Raw genomic sequence first — 19,595 nt, forward strand, 5'->3', positions numbered from 1 at the left:
GTGATAAGAAAATAAACATGTGACTATTCTTACTGAAAATAAAAATGTATTCAACTTGTGTGCAAAAGTAGGAGAATTACTGAAATTAGAAGTCAAATTTGGCATCACATTGATGGTCTCTTTTGTTGGCAGTGTATCAAAGTGAATTTTTTAGACGTATACCTTGGCACTGATATCAAAGTTGAAAATGTAGCACTGTGACTGCAGTAGCTTTGTATTTCATATTAGTCTCTAAACTGGCACGTAGCCACACTTCCATGCATTTCCTCTTCACTCAGTGCTGAGGGCACTTGATCCAGACACATAAAAGATTGAATAGCCATGGCCAGATGTCTCGGAAATTAGGAGTCTCAGTATATTGGTTAACAGAGGACCAAATCTAGAACTCAAAGCTTTATAGTATTTTATCGTGTGGTAATAAATTGCAGGAGTCAGCTGTCGGATCGAGGGAGAAAAGCAGTTCCACAGAGAGCTGAAATGTGTGCGGAGTTTCTTTTTTTGTAATGGGCTGTCAGTCAGTCCTGATTTGTACAACAGCCGACGGCTTAGTCTGGATGACTGGCATTTTTAGTAACACACAGTAAATTGTTCTCCAAACCAATTCATGTCTTTTTTTAAAATTAAAAAGCAGCATTCTTCGGAAGGCTATTTTTGCACAGGCTTGGAGAAGGGTTAGAGTAGGGTCAGTTTTGATTTTAAACAGTGGGATATTTTTCAACTCCTGTCAGCGAAGGGACTTTATTTATGAGCAGAAAGCACAAATATAAATTTCTCAGTAAGCACTGACTGCATCTGCAAGGCTGGCTGTGCTTGTACCTGTGACTGTGATGTCAGTAACGGAGGGTCATCACTCATATATATGTCAGCTCCCCACGCACCACCTCCTTGACCAATCCTCCTCCCAACAAGCCAGCCTTCTGCTCCTCTTTCCCCCAGTTAACCCCCACGGGGAAGCCTGGAGGGAAAAAAATGGTCCTGCCTCCTTTTCTCCCTCCTCCTAGAGAGAGCATCATACTTCCCTCCCTCTTTCTTCCCCCACTCCCCCACCTTCCTTTCTTTGCTCATGCACACAACCCTCTCTCGTCTCCATTCATTCATGCGGAGGAGAAGACGCTCAGCCAGGCATAGCTTATACACATTCACGTCAAGAGCAGGTGGAGAGGGAGGAAAGAGCGAGGAGCTGTTTTGGCAGAAAGAGGAGAGAATCAGGGAGAGATAGGGAGGGAGGAAGAGAGGGAGATCTCTCAGTCTGCCTCAGATACAGTATTGGGTGTGTTACTGTGAGTGTGTGCACTGTAGAGAGGTGTTGTTCACCATGGCTGGCAGCCTGTTTGGAAGGCTCTCCCTGGAGGAGGGGGACTCAGTCAACTCCCTGGAGGGCCTGGAAATCAAGCTGGGGGGAGAAGGTAAGAGCACAGGTCCCTACCTGCTGGGCGCGTGAGGGGATGGCAGGACGGTTTATAGAACTGATGAGTTCTCCGGCTATGTGTTTTATCACAGGTGAGGGGAAATGTAGTGGGCAGAAACTGGGGAAGCTGGGAGTCACTATTAAAATGCAACTAACCAGGCGCAGCAACACGCTTTTGTACACATTAGCGTTTATGGGCTAGTTGGTGTTTGAAATTCGCATTGCACCTGCTCCTGATGTGCTGGTTCAAGCCTCCAGAGTGTGATGAAGATGAGCAGAGACAGATTAGGACCCAGGGCAGCATGTGATGTACAGGAATCTGAGGCAGCAGGCTACAAAGACAGGAAGGGAGACAGCAAGGTGCAGTTAAAACATACCTCAGTTTCTTTAATTTACAGCGAGAAGCCTTATTGTAAACTGAAAGCAATAGAGTGAGAGACAGTGGACCGCACTCTGAGATAAGTAAAGAAAACAAAAGCAGATAAGAAGTCATTAGAAGATGAGCAGCCTGTGTAAAAGCAAGCACGCATTTGTTGTATTGAATGATAATCCACAGATAATGTTTGCGTACACAGTATGGAGTAGAGTGTACCATACATTTAATTAATAATTGATGGAGTTTGTTAATAGTGCATGGGGCTGCATACTACACACTCACATGTTGAGAGTGTGTGTCCGTATCTGTTTGCTCAGTGTTAAGTGCTTACATCTATCTGATGTTGTCACGTTAAATTAGTTAAGGTTGGAGGCATCATTACATCATTGCCAAGTCTATTGCATGTCACACAGTATACCATGTTGCAAGATATCCTGTGCTCTGTAATGTAGCCTGACAAGACAGCGGTGACAGCCATGATGAATCACATTTTCTGTCAGAGCATTTGCATCCTGTCTATCAGTTCAGAGCATGTGTGTGTGTGTGTGTGTGAGTGAGAGAGAGGGACGGAGAGAAGTATAGAGAGAGACCTCCGGTGCATTGTACATTCATGGAGAGTAGGTAGGGGGTCATTCATATGCAACAGTGTTCTGATCAGAGACAGCACGCTTGAAAGTGTCAGACTCACAACCTTCAAATAACTCTGTGGCTCTCTCACTTTCACCCCCACTCTCTCCACACACACACACATTCCCCCACACTCTGATACACAGAACGCCATCAGAGGAATATTCTGTGTGCCTACTGGACTAATGAAGCTGTGTTCAAACACAGATGATGGATCATTGAGTACAGTGTGTTGGTAGGATTAGCCTGTCAAAGATAATCGTTGGGTTTCAAGAGAATGGGACAATTTAATTCTGTTCCAGCAGAGGGTATTCGATAACGTGGCGACACTGGCAATTATTTCGTCCATATCACACCCTGACGATCTCTGTTTGCTCTTTCATTAACTGCTGTGGGGGAAACAGATGCACAGTCAAAGTCAAAATGTTTGCTTCCTGAGAGTCGATAGGTCGATAAACTTGTTGGTGTTTGTTTTTCCCTAGGGCTGGGCGATAAAGAGAAAATCAAATATCACAATATATTTGACCAAATACCACAACAGCGATGTTGTAGGGTTGACTCTAGGTGCTTTTACAAACTATTTACACAATGAGATTTTTGATAAATAATCATCAGTTACGTGGATATAAAGACTAAGAGGGTAAAGGCAAATAATAGAGCAGCTAGAGCACTCTGGGAAGTTCAGAAAATGACATGAATTTAAGTCTTTGTAAAACAGAAAATAGACAGTGTGTAGGTTCTGTACAAGGACATATCTTCCAGTTAAAAAGGAATATTTGACCAGGGTACTGTTACAAATGGGATTCAAATTTAATGGGAGAATTTGATTTGCTAAAAAGTGGATGGGCTTAGAGTTTAGGGCGATTCTGTTCAACAGCACTCCACTGCTGAGTGGACGATTGGCTCCAAACACCTTCCTCACTGTTGGATCAGGAGGAGAATAGTGATGGCCGGACCAATTCTTGTAATAGTATCGGTTCCTTCGAGTTGACACATGTAAATGTATCAGACCTTTTGAGTTTTGCAAATATGGTGTCAGTTTGGCATTATGGTGCATGCTGGTTCCACAGCTAGTGCTGCCCATCCCACAAAACTTCTCTTCCAATTTATTACCAGTCATCATGTATGAATTTCCATTAATACATTTGAAACATTGAATTTACTGCATCGATACAACATCCCACTTGTATGTAGGTAGGCTATGTAAGTTCAATACAATGTCCCAGAAATGTCACTCACCAACAATGTGTCGTTCTTTGAGGGGCGAGTAGCAGGTGTCTCAAATACCTCCACAGCCTTGTGCTGCATTCATGTGGTGTTGGAATAATCTGAAAAATGAGTTCCTAATCATATTTCATGGCCCACCTGATCAGTTTGTTGTTTAAATGCTCTGAGCAATAAAATCCAGCATATCTTTTTCTAGCATCAAGGTTATCTCCACATTACATCTGAAAGCTCAGGAACACATCAAAATCGGAAGAACGACTATCAGAGGAGCACATGAATACACCATTGGCCTTGGCTAGTGGAGGCCTCAAGTCAGGTGTGAATTAATCGATTCTCATTCACTAACCGTAGCAGGCAGTGTGAGCAGAACGCTATGAAAAGCATGTCAGAAAAGCCATAAACACTTGGACGTTCGACAGGCCGACGCCAGACACTAAAAAGACTCATTAAAAAATTATTTGTTAATTTATTTTTACCCACCAATAGAGGTGGACGAGGGAGAGATGAATGAATTAGACCTCAGCCACATTGTTTTGGAAATTAAAACAAAGGTTTTTCCCTCTGTTAACAAACACACAACTCTTCCTGTCTACAACCCTCAAATGGTAAAGTGCGCTTTTATGACCAGTATGGCTAGCTTATTGCCCAAAGTCTTATTTGATTGGATTAACTATTGTAAGTGTTCCTGAGTGCAGGATGAGTCATCAAACATTTGAAACAGTTTTACAGAGAGAGAAAGACAAGGACTTTGGTGTAAAAATACTGTGATACAGAGTTTTTTGACTCGTATTTGGCATCTAACAAGAGATAAATGATCAATTAAGACAGGGATACAGGATTGAAATGTATTTTTCAGGAAAAGACAACACGTACGATATCGATAATCTAAGACAACATCTAGTCTTATTACACACTGTTGATATATCAGTGTGTTGCACAGTTCTAGTTTTCCCCAAAAAATTCAAATGTAATGATTCTAGGCCCAGACTCTCTGTGGCCACAGGGTGAGGTGTAATGGGAGCTGCTGTCCATTTGCAAAATGTCAACAAATATCACAAGTGTTGTCTTCAGTGGTGACCTTCAGCCAGCTAATAAGGCAATCCAGCCCGCCACCCATATCATGCCAGCTTGGAACAAGCATCACCATGGCGATGGGATGGCTTAAATGGCAACTTTAAAGTCCTTCGTCCTGCTGATTGGCCACCCCAGAGAGAGGAGGTCAGGGCCGCAGTGTTCCCCCTAAAGATGTTGCCAAATGATCGGCAGTGTGCAGGATTTCTGGATTCTGGGAGAGTTAAAGGCCCTGAACACCCATTGTACGGGTGATTTCAATTATTTTGGCTGATTAGGTGTCATCTGAGGACTGTGCGGGCGTGAACACAATGAAGTTGATTGCCTCTCACTGTCACACTCCTTTTGAGTGAGCTTTATTGAACCTATTAGGGCGGGGAAATGACCTTAATCATGCTTACGCTGTGTTCACATCTTATTATTCAGGTCGTAATTACGAGCAACTGAGTCGAAAAAAAAAAACGTAATGTCAGCCTCTGAGTTGTAATTCCAAGCTAGAAATAACGAGAATTTGTGAAAGTGTCTTTGACTTTGTGAAACGAACCACAGAAATGTCAGTCGACTGAAATACTTTAAAACAGTGGCTCCTAACTGGATCAGCCGTGGAGTCCAGATTTCTCCTTAGTCATTAGTTCAAGGTCCTCACAGTTAAATATATTCAGAGTCATACTTGCATTAGGCCTTGTTGTCGAGCTAGTTTGCTGTGTCTGTCAAGTAGCTGCCCATCACTCACTCTAAGAGAAAATAAAATCTTCAAAATAAAACTCTGTGCCAAAAATTCACTGTACTTCAAAATAAAGTGTTTTTTACATGTGTTCGAGTCACTTCTGGTCCATTTAGAATGGACCCACAACCCACCTTTGGACCATGACCCACCAGTTGGGAACCACTGCTTTAAAAGGAGCTATATTTGTTCGTAACTTGTTTCCAATCCGCTCCAAATACCAAACACCTCCTGAGTCGTTAGAAAAGTCTTGATAAGGTGTTCCTGTTCTTGACATTCTGCCAACATTGTGTGCATGCATCATGATTAGCACAAAGAGTTTGTGGACCTCACATAGTTTCCAGCAGAGCTCCAACCAACCTCCACCTGAGCAGAGGACTAATCAGCCACCAGTGAAAACACCTGTGGTGTTCAGGACCTTTAAATTCTCATACATAATATTGATTTAAACCCTATTCTCTTGGGACTGTATTAACTGGAACCCCTACTAATTTGTTATAATTTCAGAGGTTGTTTGTCTTAATCTCAACCCCATACAAATCTGCCATGTCTATAATTTGTCAAGTAGAAATTCTGCCGCACTCCACCTGACGTATTTTGCCAAACACAGAGCTGTTGTGATATTAGTCGCATGCGTGTTGACATCTCTGTAATTTGGGGTCGTATTTGATTGTTTTTTCTGCCTCTTTCCTGTTCGAGAATTACAGAGGCTGCATTGGCAATTATAAATGAAGGTTTTGACAACATTTTGGGTGCAGGAGGCTCATCTCACTACAGTATGGAGACTGGTAAAAGATAAGATGGATAATACAGGACAATGTGGGGGAAAGTTGGTAATGTTTGTTTAACCCACTGCACTTCACTGCTGTGTAGTGTTTCTGTGTTGTGAAAATTGGAGTTACAAATGACTGTGCGCAATATTTCCTGAGGAAAATATCAGTGAATTCAAGTAAAATACAGACGTTGCTTATCCCTTGCACATGAGGTCCCCCGGTAATACTAGTCCCGTGCCAATAGGGCTTTAGTTCCCATCAAGAGCTTAAATCCAAGCTTAGCAACTGTACATTAAATGTATGCATCTGTCTACAACTGTATTCGTAGAGCAGAACATTCAAATACTGCAGTTTTCTGCTGTCCATAATTATGCTAATCAGATGAGAGGTATTTATTCGAAGGCAAGTCTCACATGGATTGATCGCACAAGTACATTACACAATGGATGTGCCCACACATGCTTCACACAGCGTTCTCTGAACCTGTCATGATGAGCTTGTGTTTCCAGTGACGCTCCATGAGGAGGATGTTGACTTTATTATTCTGAGTCGAGCACTCATACGCCAGTGCAGCATTCATATTCTAGCTGTAATAGTTGTAGTCTGTACACTCAGAAGAAAATACTTCAGACTGATTGCAGTCTGCAAGGACGTCATGGAAAGAATCAAGCACCCACCATAAGGACAAATTAATCATATACTTCAGTCATAAATGATTAATCGGTTCTAGTATGCACAATGGAATATACTCCAGTCCAATATAATTCTCCACCACAGTCGTAGACATCCATCTTTAGCTACCTGAGGGATTGATAGTAATTATATTGTGCTGGAGAGCAGGGAGCAGAAAAAAATCTAATAGCAACCTTAAAGTATTTAATAATGTCTGTCAAGGCCCGAGAGTATTTTATTACATAGAGGTGACTTTTGGCAATTTGAAATGCTTTGTGTCATCCGCAACATGCTCTTTTCTGTCATTTTAATGGAGTGACGGAGAAATAAGACTGCAGTAACTTCCAAGGGTTTCAAGGAAACAATGAGAATATCAATGAGTTTCTTAAGAAGAAGGCTGCTCAAAAATCTGGCGGTGTTTTCACAGGACAAAGCAGGTGTTATTACTGCCGAGTCACTCTGCACACTGAAAAGCTTAACATTGACCTTACCCATTGAAAATGCCCTGATTAATCACCAGCAGGTCTTTGCTGCGACTGACTTTCAATGTTCTTCTCAGTGTAATTCTGGCTATACAATGAATGTTAAGTCCATTTTCCAGACTGAATTGTGTTTTGTAGTAGAAACACGATGATACATATTAGGTACTTCTGAATGTATTGTCCCTCATGGTGCGTTGAGAAGCCTTCTAATACAGGATATCTAAATTATCCAAAATAGTATAAATCAAGATGGTGGGATGAGTTTTCATGGTTGCGCTAATCCTTCTGAGCATCCATAAAAAGAAATCAAAGCGTCCAAAGTATCTGAATTGCACACAGCCAATTTTATTGTCTTAGATTTGAGTCAAACAGATTTTCATCAAGGCAAGCCAGATACTCAGAGAACAGATAGTCGGCTACAGGGGAAAGAGGTGTGAGGCTATTTTTGTAGGAAGCAAAACACATATTATATTCTGCATATTACAAAGCATATTAATATTAAAGCAGTATTTCACTGCTGGGAAGATGGTCTTGACATAAAACTGGGCTGTCTGCAGTAGAAGGATGTGAATACTTTTAAAACTGGTGCTACGTGACTGGAGAAAACAAAAGAAAGGGGCTGTGGCATTTGCTTTTGCTCAAGAGGTAGAAAACCTACAACTACCAGAATGCACTGCACCGCACTGGACCAATAAATGCTCTCGCTGGTGGGTGATGTAATGTTAGCTAGTTTTATTTGGCACAGGAAACAATATGGTAGCAAACAATCCCATATTACAGTTAAATACTAAGCTAAAATATGTTGAAGAAAGTTCAACTGTTTGATCTCAGTTTTTTCAGCCTTCGTTTTTACAAAACAGGAAACAGTATGGCGCCCACTTCCCAATTCAAAATGTTTTGTATAACAGCTAAACAGTGCACTAAAATATGTTTTTGAAAACATTTTAGGTGCGAAATAGGCAATACAGTACCAGAATCTTGGTTTATATTTGATCAACGCTGCCTAGTTTTACAGTTTGATCAGAGTTTGGTCTGAGTCAAGAAGGAAAGAGAGGTGTCTCTCTCTCTCTCAATCCGCTTTTATACTCTTTGTGTCCATGGTGGCGGGCATCAGGCGGGCATATGAAAATGCAGAAGTACAATCTGTAGTTTGAGCAACAACCCTACAGCTGGCAAAAATCTGGGGCGCTGGTAAGATGGAGGAAGTTTACCACAGTTCATTAACACATACTGTTCACATTGTTATGACACAAAGCTGGTTGAAAATTGGCAAAAGGATCCCTTAAAGCAGTGGCTCCCAACTGGGACAGCCACGGGGTCCAGATTTCTCCTTAGTCATTATGGTCCACGCGCTTTAATACATTCAGCGTCATAATTGCATTTGGCCATGTCTTTGAGCTAGTTTGCTGTCTCTGTTAAGTAGCTGTCCACTCTTTAGCAGGAGACGGCATTTCAAAATAAAAGCTCACTGTACTTAAAGATAAAGTGCATTGACACATTCTTGACATTCGTGAATCACTTGCGGTCCATTCAGTATGGCCCTGCGACCTACTTTTGGACCGCGACCCACCAGTTGGGAACCACTGCCTTAAAGTGTTTCAGTTTGAGAATATTGCAAAGTATTAATATTAATGTGGCTATAGTTGGTATTTTTGTTTAAGTTAATCAAATGACAATGTGAAAAAATGTGATAATGTAAAATGTCACTTGCACGTTTCATGGAAAACAATTCTGCTCTTCTTTTTCCTGAATTAAGAAGATTAATTAAAAAAATTAAAGCAGCAGCTCCCCTTGGTTTTACTTTGCTTTGTAGGGAGTTTCAGCTCATTGTTTAGCTGTCCAGTCTGTAACTGTACTGTTTTGGTTCAGTCTCACCACTCTCACAGTGTTGTCTTGCCTGCAGCAGGGAGCTGTTCTCAGTGACAAAGCTCTAAAAACTGTACCTACTGCACACTACCTGCTCAGCCCCAAACAGACAGCCACAGTTAGAGACTAGCACCTAAAGAGTCCCTCAGGAGTTGGTGTAAACCAAACACAAACAACACCCACTGTGCTGGTCTGCCCATTACCTGTTAATATGTAATTATCTTTCTTTCACTAACCACAATTCATCTGTTTAGAGCATTTACTGTATTAGCATTTTAAGAGAGTTTATTTATCTCAATGAATTTCAGCAGACCAGACTGCTTTGATTACCAAAAACAGGAAGTAGTCAGCTGCGTACTATACTCCTCTGTGTTTATATTCCCTTGAGGATTCAGCATGGAGAAACACCAACACAACCGCATCTCCCACATCTCCTCCTCCCCCGGCTCCCCTCTCCATCCTCTCTGTGTTTCCCTAACCTCCGCTCCATAGCAACAGAACAACCTTCACTAAGTGCTGGCTAAGAGGTTCGTGTTCCCCCGCTGTGCTCTAACCACAAACAATAACAGCCCAGATTGTTTGGCTGCCTCTATGACATTGAGTTTAATTGTAACTCTCGGTGGAGGTGAAGTCGCGCTTAGATGAGACTTTAGGAGACAAAAGCACCTTTTCATTCAGGGTTGCTTGTGATTTCATGTCCTCTGCTCTCGCCATGGCAAGGAAGCTCTTATTCTGGTAACCTTTGGTGAGAGGCGGTGGAGGAGGCCACCACAATGTGTTATTATTGTAAATTTGTAATCAGCAAAGCAGCATTGTACCTTCAGGTTTTCTCTCAAGCTGTATTAACAGTGAATGAATCATTACCAGTTCTGTTGGCGTCTGTAAATGTCAGTTTTCTTCTCTAGTCATTAACTTTTGTAAACATCATCTCAGTCTCTTGGGAACTTTTGATTCATGATTATTTATCTGCTCTACCGGGACTCCTCCTTCAGGAGTTTCCCCCTTAAATTCGGTAGTGAAATACTGTAAAACAAGACCTTCCCAAGCATGAAAAGCGCTTTAAATTTGACATTTCTCTTGAAGAGCACATGACGTACATGGAGCAGGTTCAGCCTGTCTGCGCACCTGGGTCCCTTTTTGTGCTCTTAAGCCCTCACGTGCTAAATGGAGTTCTCTAATGGTATCAAGTTACAGCGTGTGCAGTATAGGGAATTTAGATTCAGCGGAGCGAAAAATGACTTTCGCCTGAGCTCTCACCTGTAAAGAGGATGAAAAAAAAAAAAACAAGTTTATTATTACGCAAATGTCTACATGCAACTTTGAGGCTGATAGGAGACATGAGCTGGAGAAAAGTCAATAGTGATAAAAAAAAATGCAGTTTGGTCTTGGCTGTTCAGTTTTATGTGAATTTTATGCAGGTTTATGCAAGGGAGGATGGCTTTGACAGCAGCGGTATACAAGATGAAATACTCCACCTGAATACTAAAGAGAAAGTTGTTTTCAAAAGAAAGTTGCAGTTGGAAAAATAGAAAATAAATACTCGGATCTTGGCCTGACATTCAGACCTCCGTCTGTCTGAACTTTTGACCCGCATGACCAGTCCTCTGCTTTGATGCTTGTCAGTGAGAATAAGGAATGTAACCCTATTTATCGATATATGTAGAGGGAAGAAAGGCAGAGAGACCCAAGAAGGAGGACAAGTTGGATTTTTAATGATCTCTATGAATAATAGAACGACCCCAGGCATACTCGGAACTGGAAAAATAGCTATTATTCTCGGTCCCTTTCACACCTTCTTGTGAGTCCTTTGTGATTTCCAAGCATTGAGATTATCACAGAATACATTTCCTTTTTCCTGATGTGTTTGTTCAGGTGTCAATGTTACCACGATTGTTCCGTCTCATTGGGGCTGGAGTGAAAGTGGAGGGGAGACCATGAAAATGTATTAAGACAGCATGTGGCAAAAAGTTATGAAAATATTGAAACAATGAGAAAAAGGGAGAAAAACTAACTCCACACACGTATAGGCGAAGCTGGACAAGCTAACATCGGGAAAAGAGCCGATGTGGCAACAACGCCGGCGTACAGTTGCGGTGATTAAAGAGAATTATGCAGGACCTGTAAGCCGAGCCTGCTGGTCTGATATTCTCTGCCAGGCGCAAATCTGGCAACTCTCCTGCTGGAGCAGAGCCGGTGTTCGAGGGAAAATAGAAGAAAAAGAAGACTTCACTGTGGAAGACTTGTGCAATTATTTATTTCATTTACTTATGAAATTATTCAGAGAGAGGGCGGATGGACTGTGTAATCATCAAGGTCGCCTTCCTCTGGCCTTTTTGCCTTTTATGCCTTTCTGTCTTTTAATCTTTTTCCTGAGTGACAGCAAAGATGAGGGTAGTTTCATGTCTTTGTGGCTGTTTGTATACGGATATACAGTAAATGCGCATGTAAAAATACTTCCAAAACACCTCAGAAGAAGACCAAAAATAGTTCCCTGCTCCCTCTCAAAATATCTATTACCTCATCGCTCCTCTGTAAGCATCTTAACAAAAGAAAATCTCCCACTGTGCTCTGCTGAGCAATAGAAACATAAATCATCTGCCAGCTTCTTGACAGACCTGAGCTGCACACAGAAGCACACACTGTGTGTTGTTTGTTAACCACGGCTGCTTCTGAAACTCACAGTTCATATTGTTCAAACGGACAGGGGGATTGTGTGTGTGTGTCAAAGTGTGTACCTGTCTGTCCGCAGCTAATCTAGCAAATTACCTGACCAATCAGCCTCATATTTAGTGTGAACACGCATGACTGAGTGCTCAAGGACCCCTGTGGTTTTGGTGATTCACAGTTGTTGAAAACCTGTTTTCCAGACTTTTTTATACCGTCACTGCCTGCTAACTCTTCACTCCTCCTAACCAGCCAGTAGGGGCAGCAAGTTTTCCAGAAATTGACTTGAATAAAAGCATGAAGCCTTACTGTCTGTTGCAGGCCACACACTAGCCATCCAGAGATAAGTTTGGGTTTATTTTGTACTGGAGCATCTTCAGATTAATTCCATATACCTGAAATGTGATCCACTAAAGTTAGGCATGATGCGAGATGTAAATCCTCATTTTTGTTATATTCACCACCTGGAGTGTTTCAGAGGCGGAGCGTTTTACCTGCCCAGAATTTGTTGATTTGGTCTTTTTTTTCTATTTTTACACTAAGGGTAGTCTCGCTCACCAGACCTTTCTCAAGAAAAGAAAGGTCTGGCTGGGCCGACTCTCACTTTAAGATTGGAGAAAAAAACACTCCGGCTGCTTGTATTTCTTTCAACCAATCACAATCGTTCTGGGCGGTGCCACAGCAACGGTGCGCTTGCAAAAATATTGCCGGGGGGAAACAGGTTTTGGTGTAACACGCCCACAAAAATATCGCCTACAGGACGTGAACCATGGCAGATAAATGGCTACATCCCCGCAAGATCAAACACCGCAAAAGGTAGTAAAGGACGTGTTGAAAACTCAGCTTCACTTCAGCGGGTGGCTCTTTCAGCCCAATGAGAGGCTGATCTATGCAGCGAACTTCCGCCCAATCAGACTACACTAAGGGTGCTTTCACACCTGCCCTGTTTGGTTCGGTTCAATGGAACTCAAGTTCATTCAGGTGTGAACATAGTAATTGCACTCGGGTGTGGACCTAAACAACCGGACCAAGACCTTCTTGAAGAGGTGATCTCGGTCTGGTTACAAACAAACTCTGGTGCGGTTCGTTTGTGGTGAGATCGTGTTCCGACCTTAATCCAAACCAACTGCATTCGAATTACACATTGGGTTAAACATGAGCATGTTAGAGTCCTGGAGGATTATTAATGTGCGCCTCCTCCTGTACTGCCTTAATATGCACATTCAGCACATCCAGTGCATCAAAACATCGTTTTCTAGTTGGAGCCGCGCCTCGTTTTCAAACTGTATGGTTTGCCTAAAATGAACAATGACAGCTTTTCAAACTGTATGGTTTGCCTAAAATGAACAATGACAGCAATATAGTACACAATGACCAGCGCTAAATTCAACCTGCGTAGTTGTCCCTCCATTGTGACATTAGAAAGTGTCACATTTATCTGGCAAGTGTACCTCCTGGATTTTCCCCGCATGGAAATTCTGACCAGTCAAGAGCAGCTTTCTCATGCAAGACATTTTATCTGGTCTGCTTATAAATGCTGCCATGAGAACACGAACCAACTCTAAGCAATTATGCAACTTTGTAACAAAATTAGTCCCTGATTCAGACCAAAGTGAACTCTAGGTCTGAAAGTACCCTAAGTAATTAAGTAAGCAGCTAGTGGGTTTCTTTTTTGTCTGTGCAAGGCAACTTTATTTAAATAGCAGTGACAAAGGTAATTAATTGTATTTATTGTTGTTATTTCCTACTTTGTTCTGCTGTAGCCTCCAGACAAAGCTAATACCATTAGAAGTCTAGTTATGAGCGACATTCATTAAAGATTTCTGGCGGATTTAGTCATTAAAAAATATACATTCATCCTCATAATTATATTGTATGTATTTTATTGACACTTCTGCTGGAAATACAAGAGAGGCTGTAGGCAGCTATATTGTAACTTACAGACGTTTGGCGGAGATTTGCCCTCTCCTGAGTGCACTTTCCTAGTTTTTAAAATCAATTTTTCTTTCCTAACCTTTGCTTTTTTACTTCTCTCTAGAGAAACACACACTTGAAACTGAGTTTGTTGATGAATGGGATCATTATATGGGGATTAGAGAACATTTTTTGTTGGAGTTGATAGTGTTTGAGTTCACAGTGTAATTGTGTTGTTTATTGTCAATAGAGCAGCTTCAGGCCACTCATCAGTGAAACCAAATAAAATCATGCTCTGGGTTAGAGACTTATTCATGATCCCAAACAGTCACAGGTCTCTGTTTTTTCACAAGACAAATGTGAATGCTTACCCTCAGTGATATTCTGTGTATCACTGAAAACTTTAATCACTGTCTGATATCAGTTTATTGGTTTACAATAGACCATAGACTCTATGGCGCAGACAGTCATTGTCCCCAGAGGATGAAGCCTGTTGACCTTGGTGATTGCCCGACTTTTCCTCTAACGCCACCAGCAGGTTGACATCTGTGTTTTTTAGTGATGTTTCACATTTCCAAGTGTTGGATGGATTGCCATTAAATCTGGTTCAGGCAGTCATACTCAGGATCAGTTGTAATCACTTTGGTGATTCCTAAACTTTTCCTGTAGCACCATCATCAGGTAAAAATTTGATTTTCCCCCATACTTAAGTCTTTGTACAGATCATTGCAAAACTAATAATTGTATCACCTGCTTCAGCTGTACTTTGTGTTTAGTACTAATTAGCAAGTGTTAGCATGCTTACACATTAAAAGAAGATGGTCAAAGTGGCAAACACAGTGCCCACTAAACATTGTCATTGTGAGCACGTTGCCATGCTGGTATTAGCATTTGGTTCAAAGCACTGCTGTGCCTAAGAATAGCCTCAAAGAGCCACAAGCGTGGCCGTAGACTTATTTATTGGCTTTTATTCCTCTGGTCATTTTAAATGCATGGCGATCTGTATTAATGTACCTGGACCCAACCATTTATCTCATTTTTCCTGTAATCGTGCACATGGGACTCGTTTTTAAATACTCGCTTGCTGGCTCGCACCTATAACTCAGCTCAATAGGAAGAACACAGATATGCATTTCATGCTGGAACATACTGTGTACCACAGAGCGACTGTAAATGCTTCCTGTGGTGTAGTGTGAGCAGTGCTGCATGCAAAACTCCACTTCATGTCTTCAGAGTAAGATGTGTCATACATCCATAATATAAAATAATACTTTAAAGTATGCACAGATTGTTTTATTCAGGCCATTAGTGTACAGCAGAAGAAACTAATGTGCTTCATACCACCAATAGGAAACAATACAAGATGTTTTTCAGGGATTTATTATGTTGCATGAGCTGTCATACTCTCATGTTTTATTTAATTATGCATGATAGGTAACTTTCGTCTTGTCATTTTCTTCTGTGAAGGTGCAACATGTTGAAAACATGCTTGAAATTCGTCCAAAGAAAACAGTTGGGACATAGTCGTCTTACACAAAGCTAATTATCAGCCTTCTAATTGGACCATTCACCTCTTAATGCCCTGTTATGCCCTTATTAGGACATGGGGCCTATGAAGTGGGTCGTGCAGGATCTGTGGTGGATCACCCATTTGCTTGCACTGTGAAAATTAAAAGCCAGTGTTGTATATTTAGCTCTGGAAACAAAGACCTCAGTGTCTGTTGAGTAAATTATAGCAGACAAATGTTCCCTGTGAATAAAAATGCCCACTCTTCTGACAGTCACGTCTGCAGTGATTAATGCCTGCTGGTAGGTGATTTCAGCGTGTTTGGTACCTTAATGCGTCACATTCCAAGTCGGTGAAGACGCGTTGAAGCTAAGACTGAACTTTTCCCGACCTTCAGCGAATTGTCGACGTCACCTTGCATCTGCTGATTGATCGGCCGTCTTTTTGATTGATGTCTGTGGTTTAGAAGTGTATTATACATCTCTGAGATAAGGCTGTGTGCGCATGCATGTGTTTCCTTTATGGGCTTATCATCAAGGCTGCTCCATGAACCATAAAAAAAATGATTTAAAAAATGCAGCATTGATTTGTGCCATATTAAAATCAAGTTTAATCCAGCCTGCAAAACAAAACACTGTAGTTTAGTGCAGGCATACGATCTGATATTGACTGAAAAAAACCCTGGTAAAAATGTTTATTTTCTCAGCAACATTGTTGTTAAGTATCTGTGTCTGTGTGTATGTGTGTGTGTGTGTGTGTGTGTGTGTGTGTGTGTGTGTGTGTGTGTGTATAAAAATGTGCGTAGGAGGGAGGAAGTTGGGAGTTGCGAGAGAAAGATACTGTCGCTTCTGACAGACATAAGAGGAGGGTGACTGACAGAGGTGAAATTGCTTGGGAAAGGATGTGAGGTAGCTCCCATCCCCTCTTCCTCCTTCCTCCCACTCACTTTGCCTACAGCCTCCTCTCGTTCAGCCACATAGTGTGAACTACTGTAAATGCGCTCCCTCTCTCTGTCTCTTTCATTGAGGTGATCTTTTCAGTCTATTCCCCCTGGGTAACTGTAGAATATGGAGGGGAGTGGAGTGAAATAACTCTGTTTTTCTCTTCTGCTTTTTTTTCTGTGTGTGTGTGTGTGTGTGTTTGTAGCCATGCATCAGGCCCTGGACACGCTGAGTGACAGCACAAGCTCCACGACTGCCAATGACCTGGACCTCATCTTCCTTAAAGGCATCATGGAGAGCCCAGTGGTGAGAACAACTTTATACTGTAAATGCATGAGGAAATGTGTATATGTGTGTGTGCCACGCAGTAAAGGACGGTCAGAGCTTTTACTTGGATTGTGTCCAGGGATGGACGGCCTAATGGATGAGTCAATAAGAAAGGCCTTTAATGTAACTAAAGGCTAGTTATATTAAGTTAGAAGCCAGTTAGTGTATCAGCTGCAAAGTTAAGGTTATTTTATGCATGCAAATTTACAATTAAAATGCAGTTTGTAAAATAGCAATGCAGTCTTGCATTTAGCCTTTTACAACATTAACATTAAAATTTGATTTCAACATCATCATTTGCATGTGCCATCTCCTGCATTAACGCTGACACGTAACGGATAACAAATCATTATGTTTTCACAGTGATTTGCATGCGTTATGAGAGGCTTTATTAAAATGATATTTCAAAATGGAAACTTAAAATTCACACCCATTATTACATTTAAAATTCAAATTTCAGCTTGCAATAATTATCCTGAAAAGACAGCTTAAATTCATCAAGTGCAATCACATTACCATGTTAATGGTCTTGCTTCATTGTTTTCTCATAAGTTAAAAATGCAAATTAAAGAGGTTTTATTGTCACTCAGAGTCATTGTGCACAGGCAGCAAAATCCAGATCAAAACCCAAATGTAAAGAGTCAAACAGGGAGCCTTTTTGCTGCTTAGTCCTCTCACTGGCACCATTTTTACCAGGCAATACTGATAACCTTTGTCAGTGGTTTGATGTGTCTGAAGCCATAGATGGTTTCAAATAATGTGTGTAGCAACTGTGATGTTACCCACTAGGTTTGTGGACTTTTGCAGCCTTGAATTTGGCGTTTTAGCTGTCACTAAGTTGTTTTTTTGGAGCCAGAAGTGACCATATTTGGACAAGAGGGTGGGGATAACCCTAATGCTAGCTGCTAGCTTAGTTAGCACAGTGCATTTACAGCTATGTTTAACTTTGAAAATGCTAGTCCTTGTGCTAATTTTTGCTAGCGGAAAAACAGGCTTAAAACCATTAAAACAAAATGTACTCGCAAGAAAAATTTAATATGCAATCCATTAGGGGGGTCTTTTAGTACAGCTAAATGCTGTACAAGACTTTTTTAAGCAACCAAAATGTTGAAAACACTTAAGTAGTGACAACTACGCCTGTTGACCGAATTACCGTGAAGTTGCTCTAACAACAACAATCACTTCCGGGTAGAAAAGTGGCAATTGATTACAATTATAGAGATAGGTCAAATTGTCAAACTTGTTGATTTCTGTTGTCTTTTTCAGCTGTAACTGTAACGTTTAAAGATATATAGTTCAACACAGTGGTCTGACATAAACATACAATTCTGCTTTACTTATTTTATCTACTTTGTTGCTTTGTTATCATGTTTGATATAACCAAATATATAACCAAAAACATATTTAGGAATAAAAAAACAATATTCGTGTACACTATATTTGAATATTTGCTCCGCTTTACCTTACGCACTAAGTAAGACACTGCAACTCAGTAATTTACAACTTAAATAGCGATTTTTTTTTTGGTAGTGGAGTCTGATGGCTTTGATATGATGGCTTCAGTTATCCGTTAGAAAAGACTATCTGACAGAAAGGTAAAGTGTTAAAAATATTCTAAATACCTATAGCGACCAATTAAACTGATATTGAAGTTTTTTGGTGGGCTAACTATTTGAGGCAACATCTGCTCAGTGCCGTTAGATTTACATGTTAATTTCTGCTGTAAACTTTGGCATTTTAACATGGGTGTCTATGGGGATTGACTCAGTCTTGGAGCCAGCCTCAAGTGGCCGTTCAAGGAACTGCAGTTTTTGACACTTAAATGTCGGCTTTATTTTTCAGTCCCTGAGGTTGCCATTTGATAGGAACTAAAATCTCAAGGGCTTTGATTTTGAAGTTCAGACTTAGTGGGGGCAAAGGATGGTTGCCATTAAAGATAGCTCACCTCCTCATCCCTCCAAGTTACAGAGAAGGTAGGTGAGGATGGATCTATTTTTAATAGCAGGCATAATAAAGAGAGCTGCTGATGTTGTTGGTGATAATGAACAAACTTAAACCCAGATAATACACACCTCTGGCTTGTGGAACTGCTGCTGGTGCTAATAGTGTGATGAACCCATGGGCTTTCTATAAGGTTGGATAAGTTCACTGAAGGACATATTGAATATGCTACTTTTTAGAGTTGTGGTCACTGTAATCATCGGAAAGGGTTTTCATTTTGATACAGAAATACTTGGCATATAACAATATTTATTTGGTGGAACAACACAGAGAAAACATCTTTCTTTTTAAGGGACTGTTAACATTTCCACTGTTTCCCAGCTGTCAGTCATTTTAACAAGGCAATGCAACATTTCTATTGCCAATCAGAGCAAAAGATTGAAATAGCAGTCAGTGAGCAGCACAGTTACCCCTTGATATGTTTGACAGGTTGACAAGTGCGGGTGGAGCAGCAGCCCCTGTGATCAATGGAGAATCCAGGAATGAATGGCAGCCATTAGGTTTTACACGTAGTCATTTATTCTAATAAAAAAAAAAGACCTGAATGCTTTAGTTGAATATATCTTTATGTGGGTTATAATAATACAGAATTGAAAATGACTCACTTGCACATTATCCATGAGATTTTTGGGGTGTAATGGTCAGAGTTGGGTATAATGCGTTACAAAGTAACGCGTTATAGTACTTTGATTACTTTTTGCAGTAACGAGTAACTGCGTTAGTTTGCTGTTTGAGTAATCAAATACTTAAGTAGCCTACATTTTCAAACAAGACATGAGTTACTTCCGTTACTTTTAGAACGCTGGTCCTTCAGCTCCGAAACAGCAATGGCTATCGTTTGGTTCTAATAACGGAGATAACCTTAAACCTATCAGTCTGAAAGAAGCCACGGAGCTTGTGGCTCGCTACGTGGTCGGAGAAATGCTGCCATTGTCTACGGTGGAGTCTAAATAGGTGGAGTAGGACTCGCTGACAGACATATTTCAGACTCAGGACTTGCATTATGCCTGGTACA

The 19,595-nt window shown here is 41.0% G+C and overlaps 1 protein-coding gene across 5 annotated transcripts in view; it reads left to right on the forward strand.

The window, feature by feature from the left end:
* mpp2b (MAGUK p55 scaffold protein 2b) overlaps positions 1 to 19,595 on the forward strand; it is a 63,482-nt gene that overhangs the window by 16,476 nt on the left and 27,411 nt on the right. For 3 of the 5 annotated variants that reach the window (XM_050059948.1, XM_050059950.1, XM_050059949.1), the window contains one exon: positions 16,458 to 16,558. In XM_050059948.1, coding sequence (XP_049915905.1) covers positions 16,458 to 16,558 — 101 coding nt within the window. Of the gene's footprint in view, positions 1 to 1,114; positions 1,407 to 16,291; positions 16,339 to 16,457; positions 16,559 to 19,595 lie in introns of those variants that run through there. The other 2 variants (XM_050059947.1, XM_050059951.1) reach the window with 2 other exon arrangements.

This window comes from Epinephelus moara, chromosome 13, assembly GCF_006386435.1.
Source record: "Epinephelus moara isolate mb chromosome 13, YSFRI_EMoa_1.0, whole genome shotgun sequence".
Taxonomy (NCBI): Eukaryota; Metazoa; Chordata; class Actinopteri; order Perciformes; family Serranidae; genus Epinephelus; species Epinephelus moara.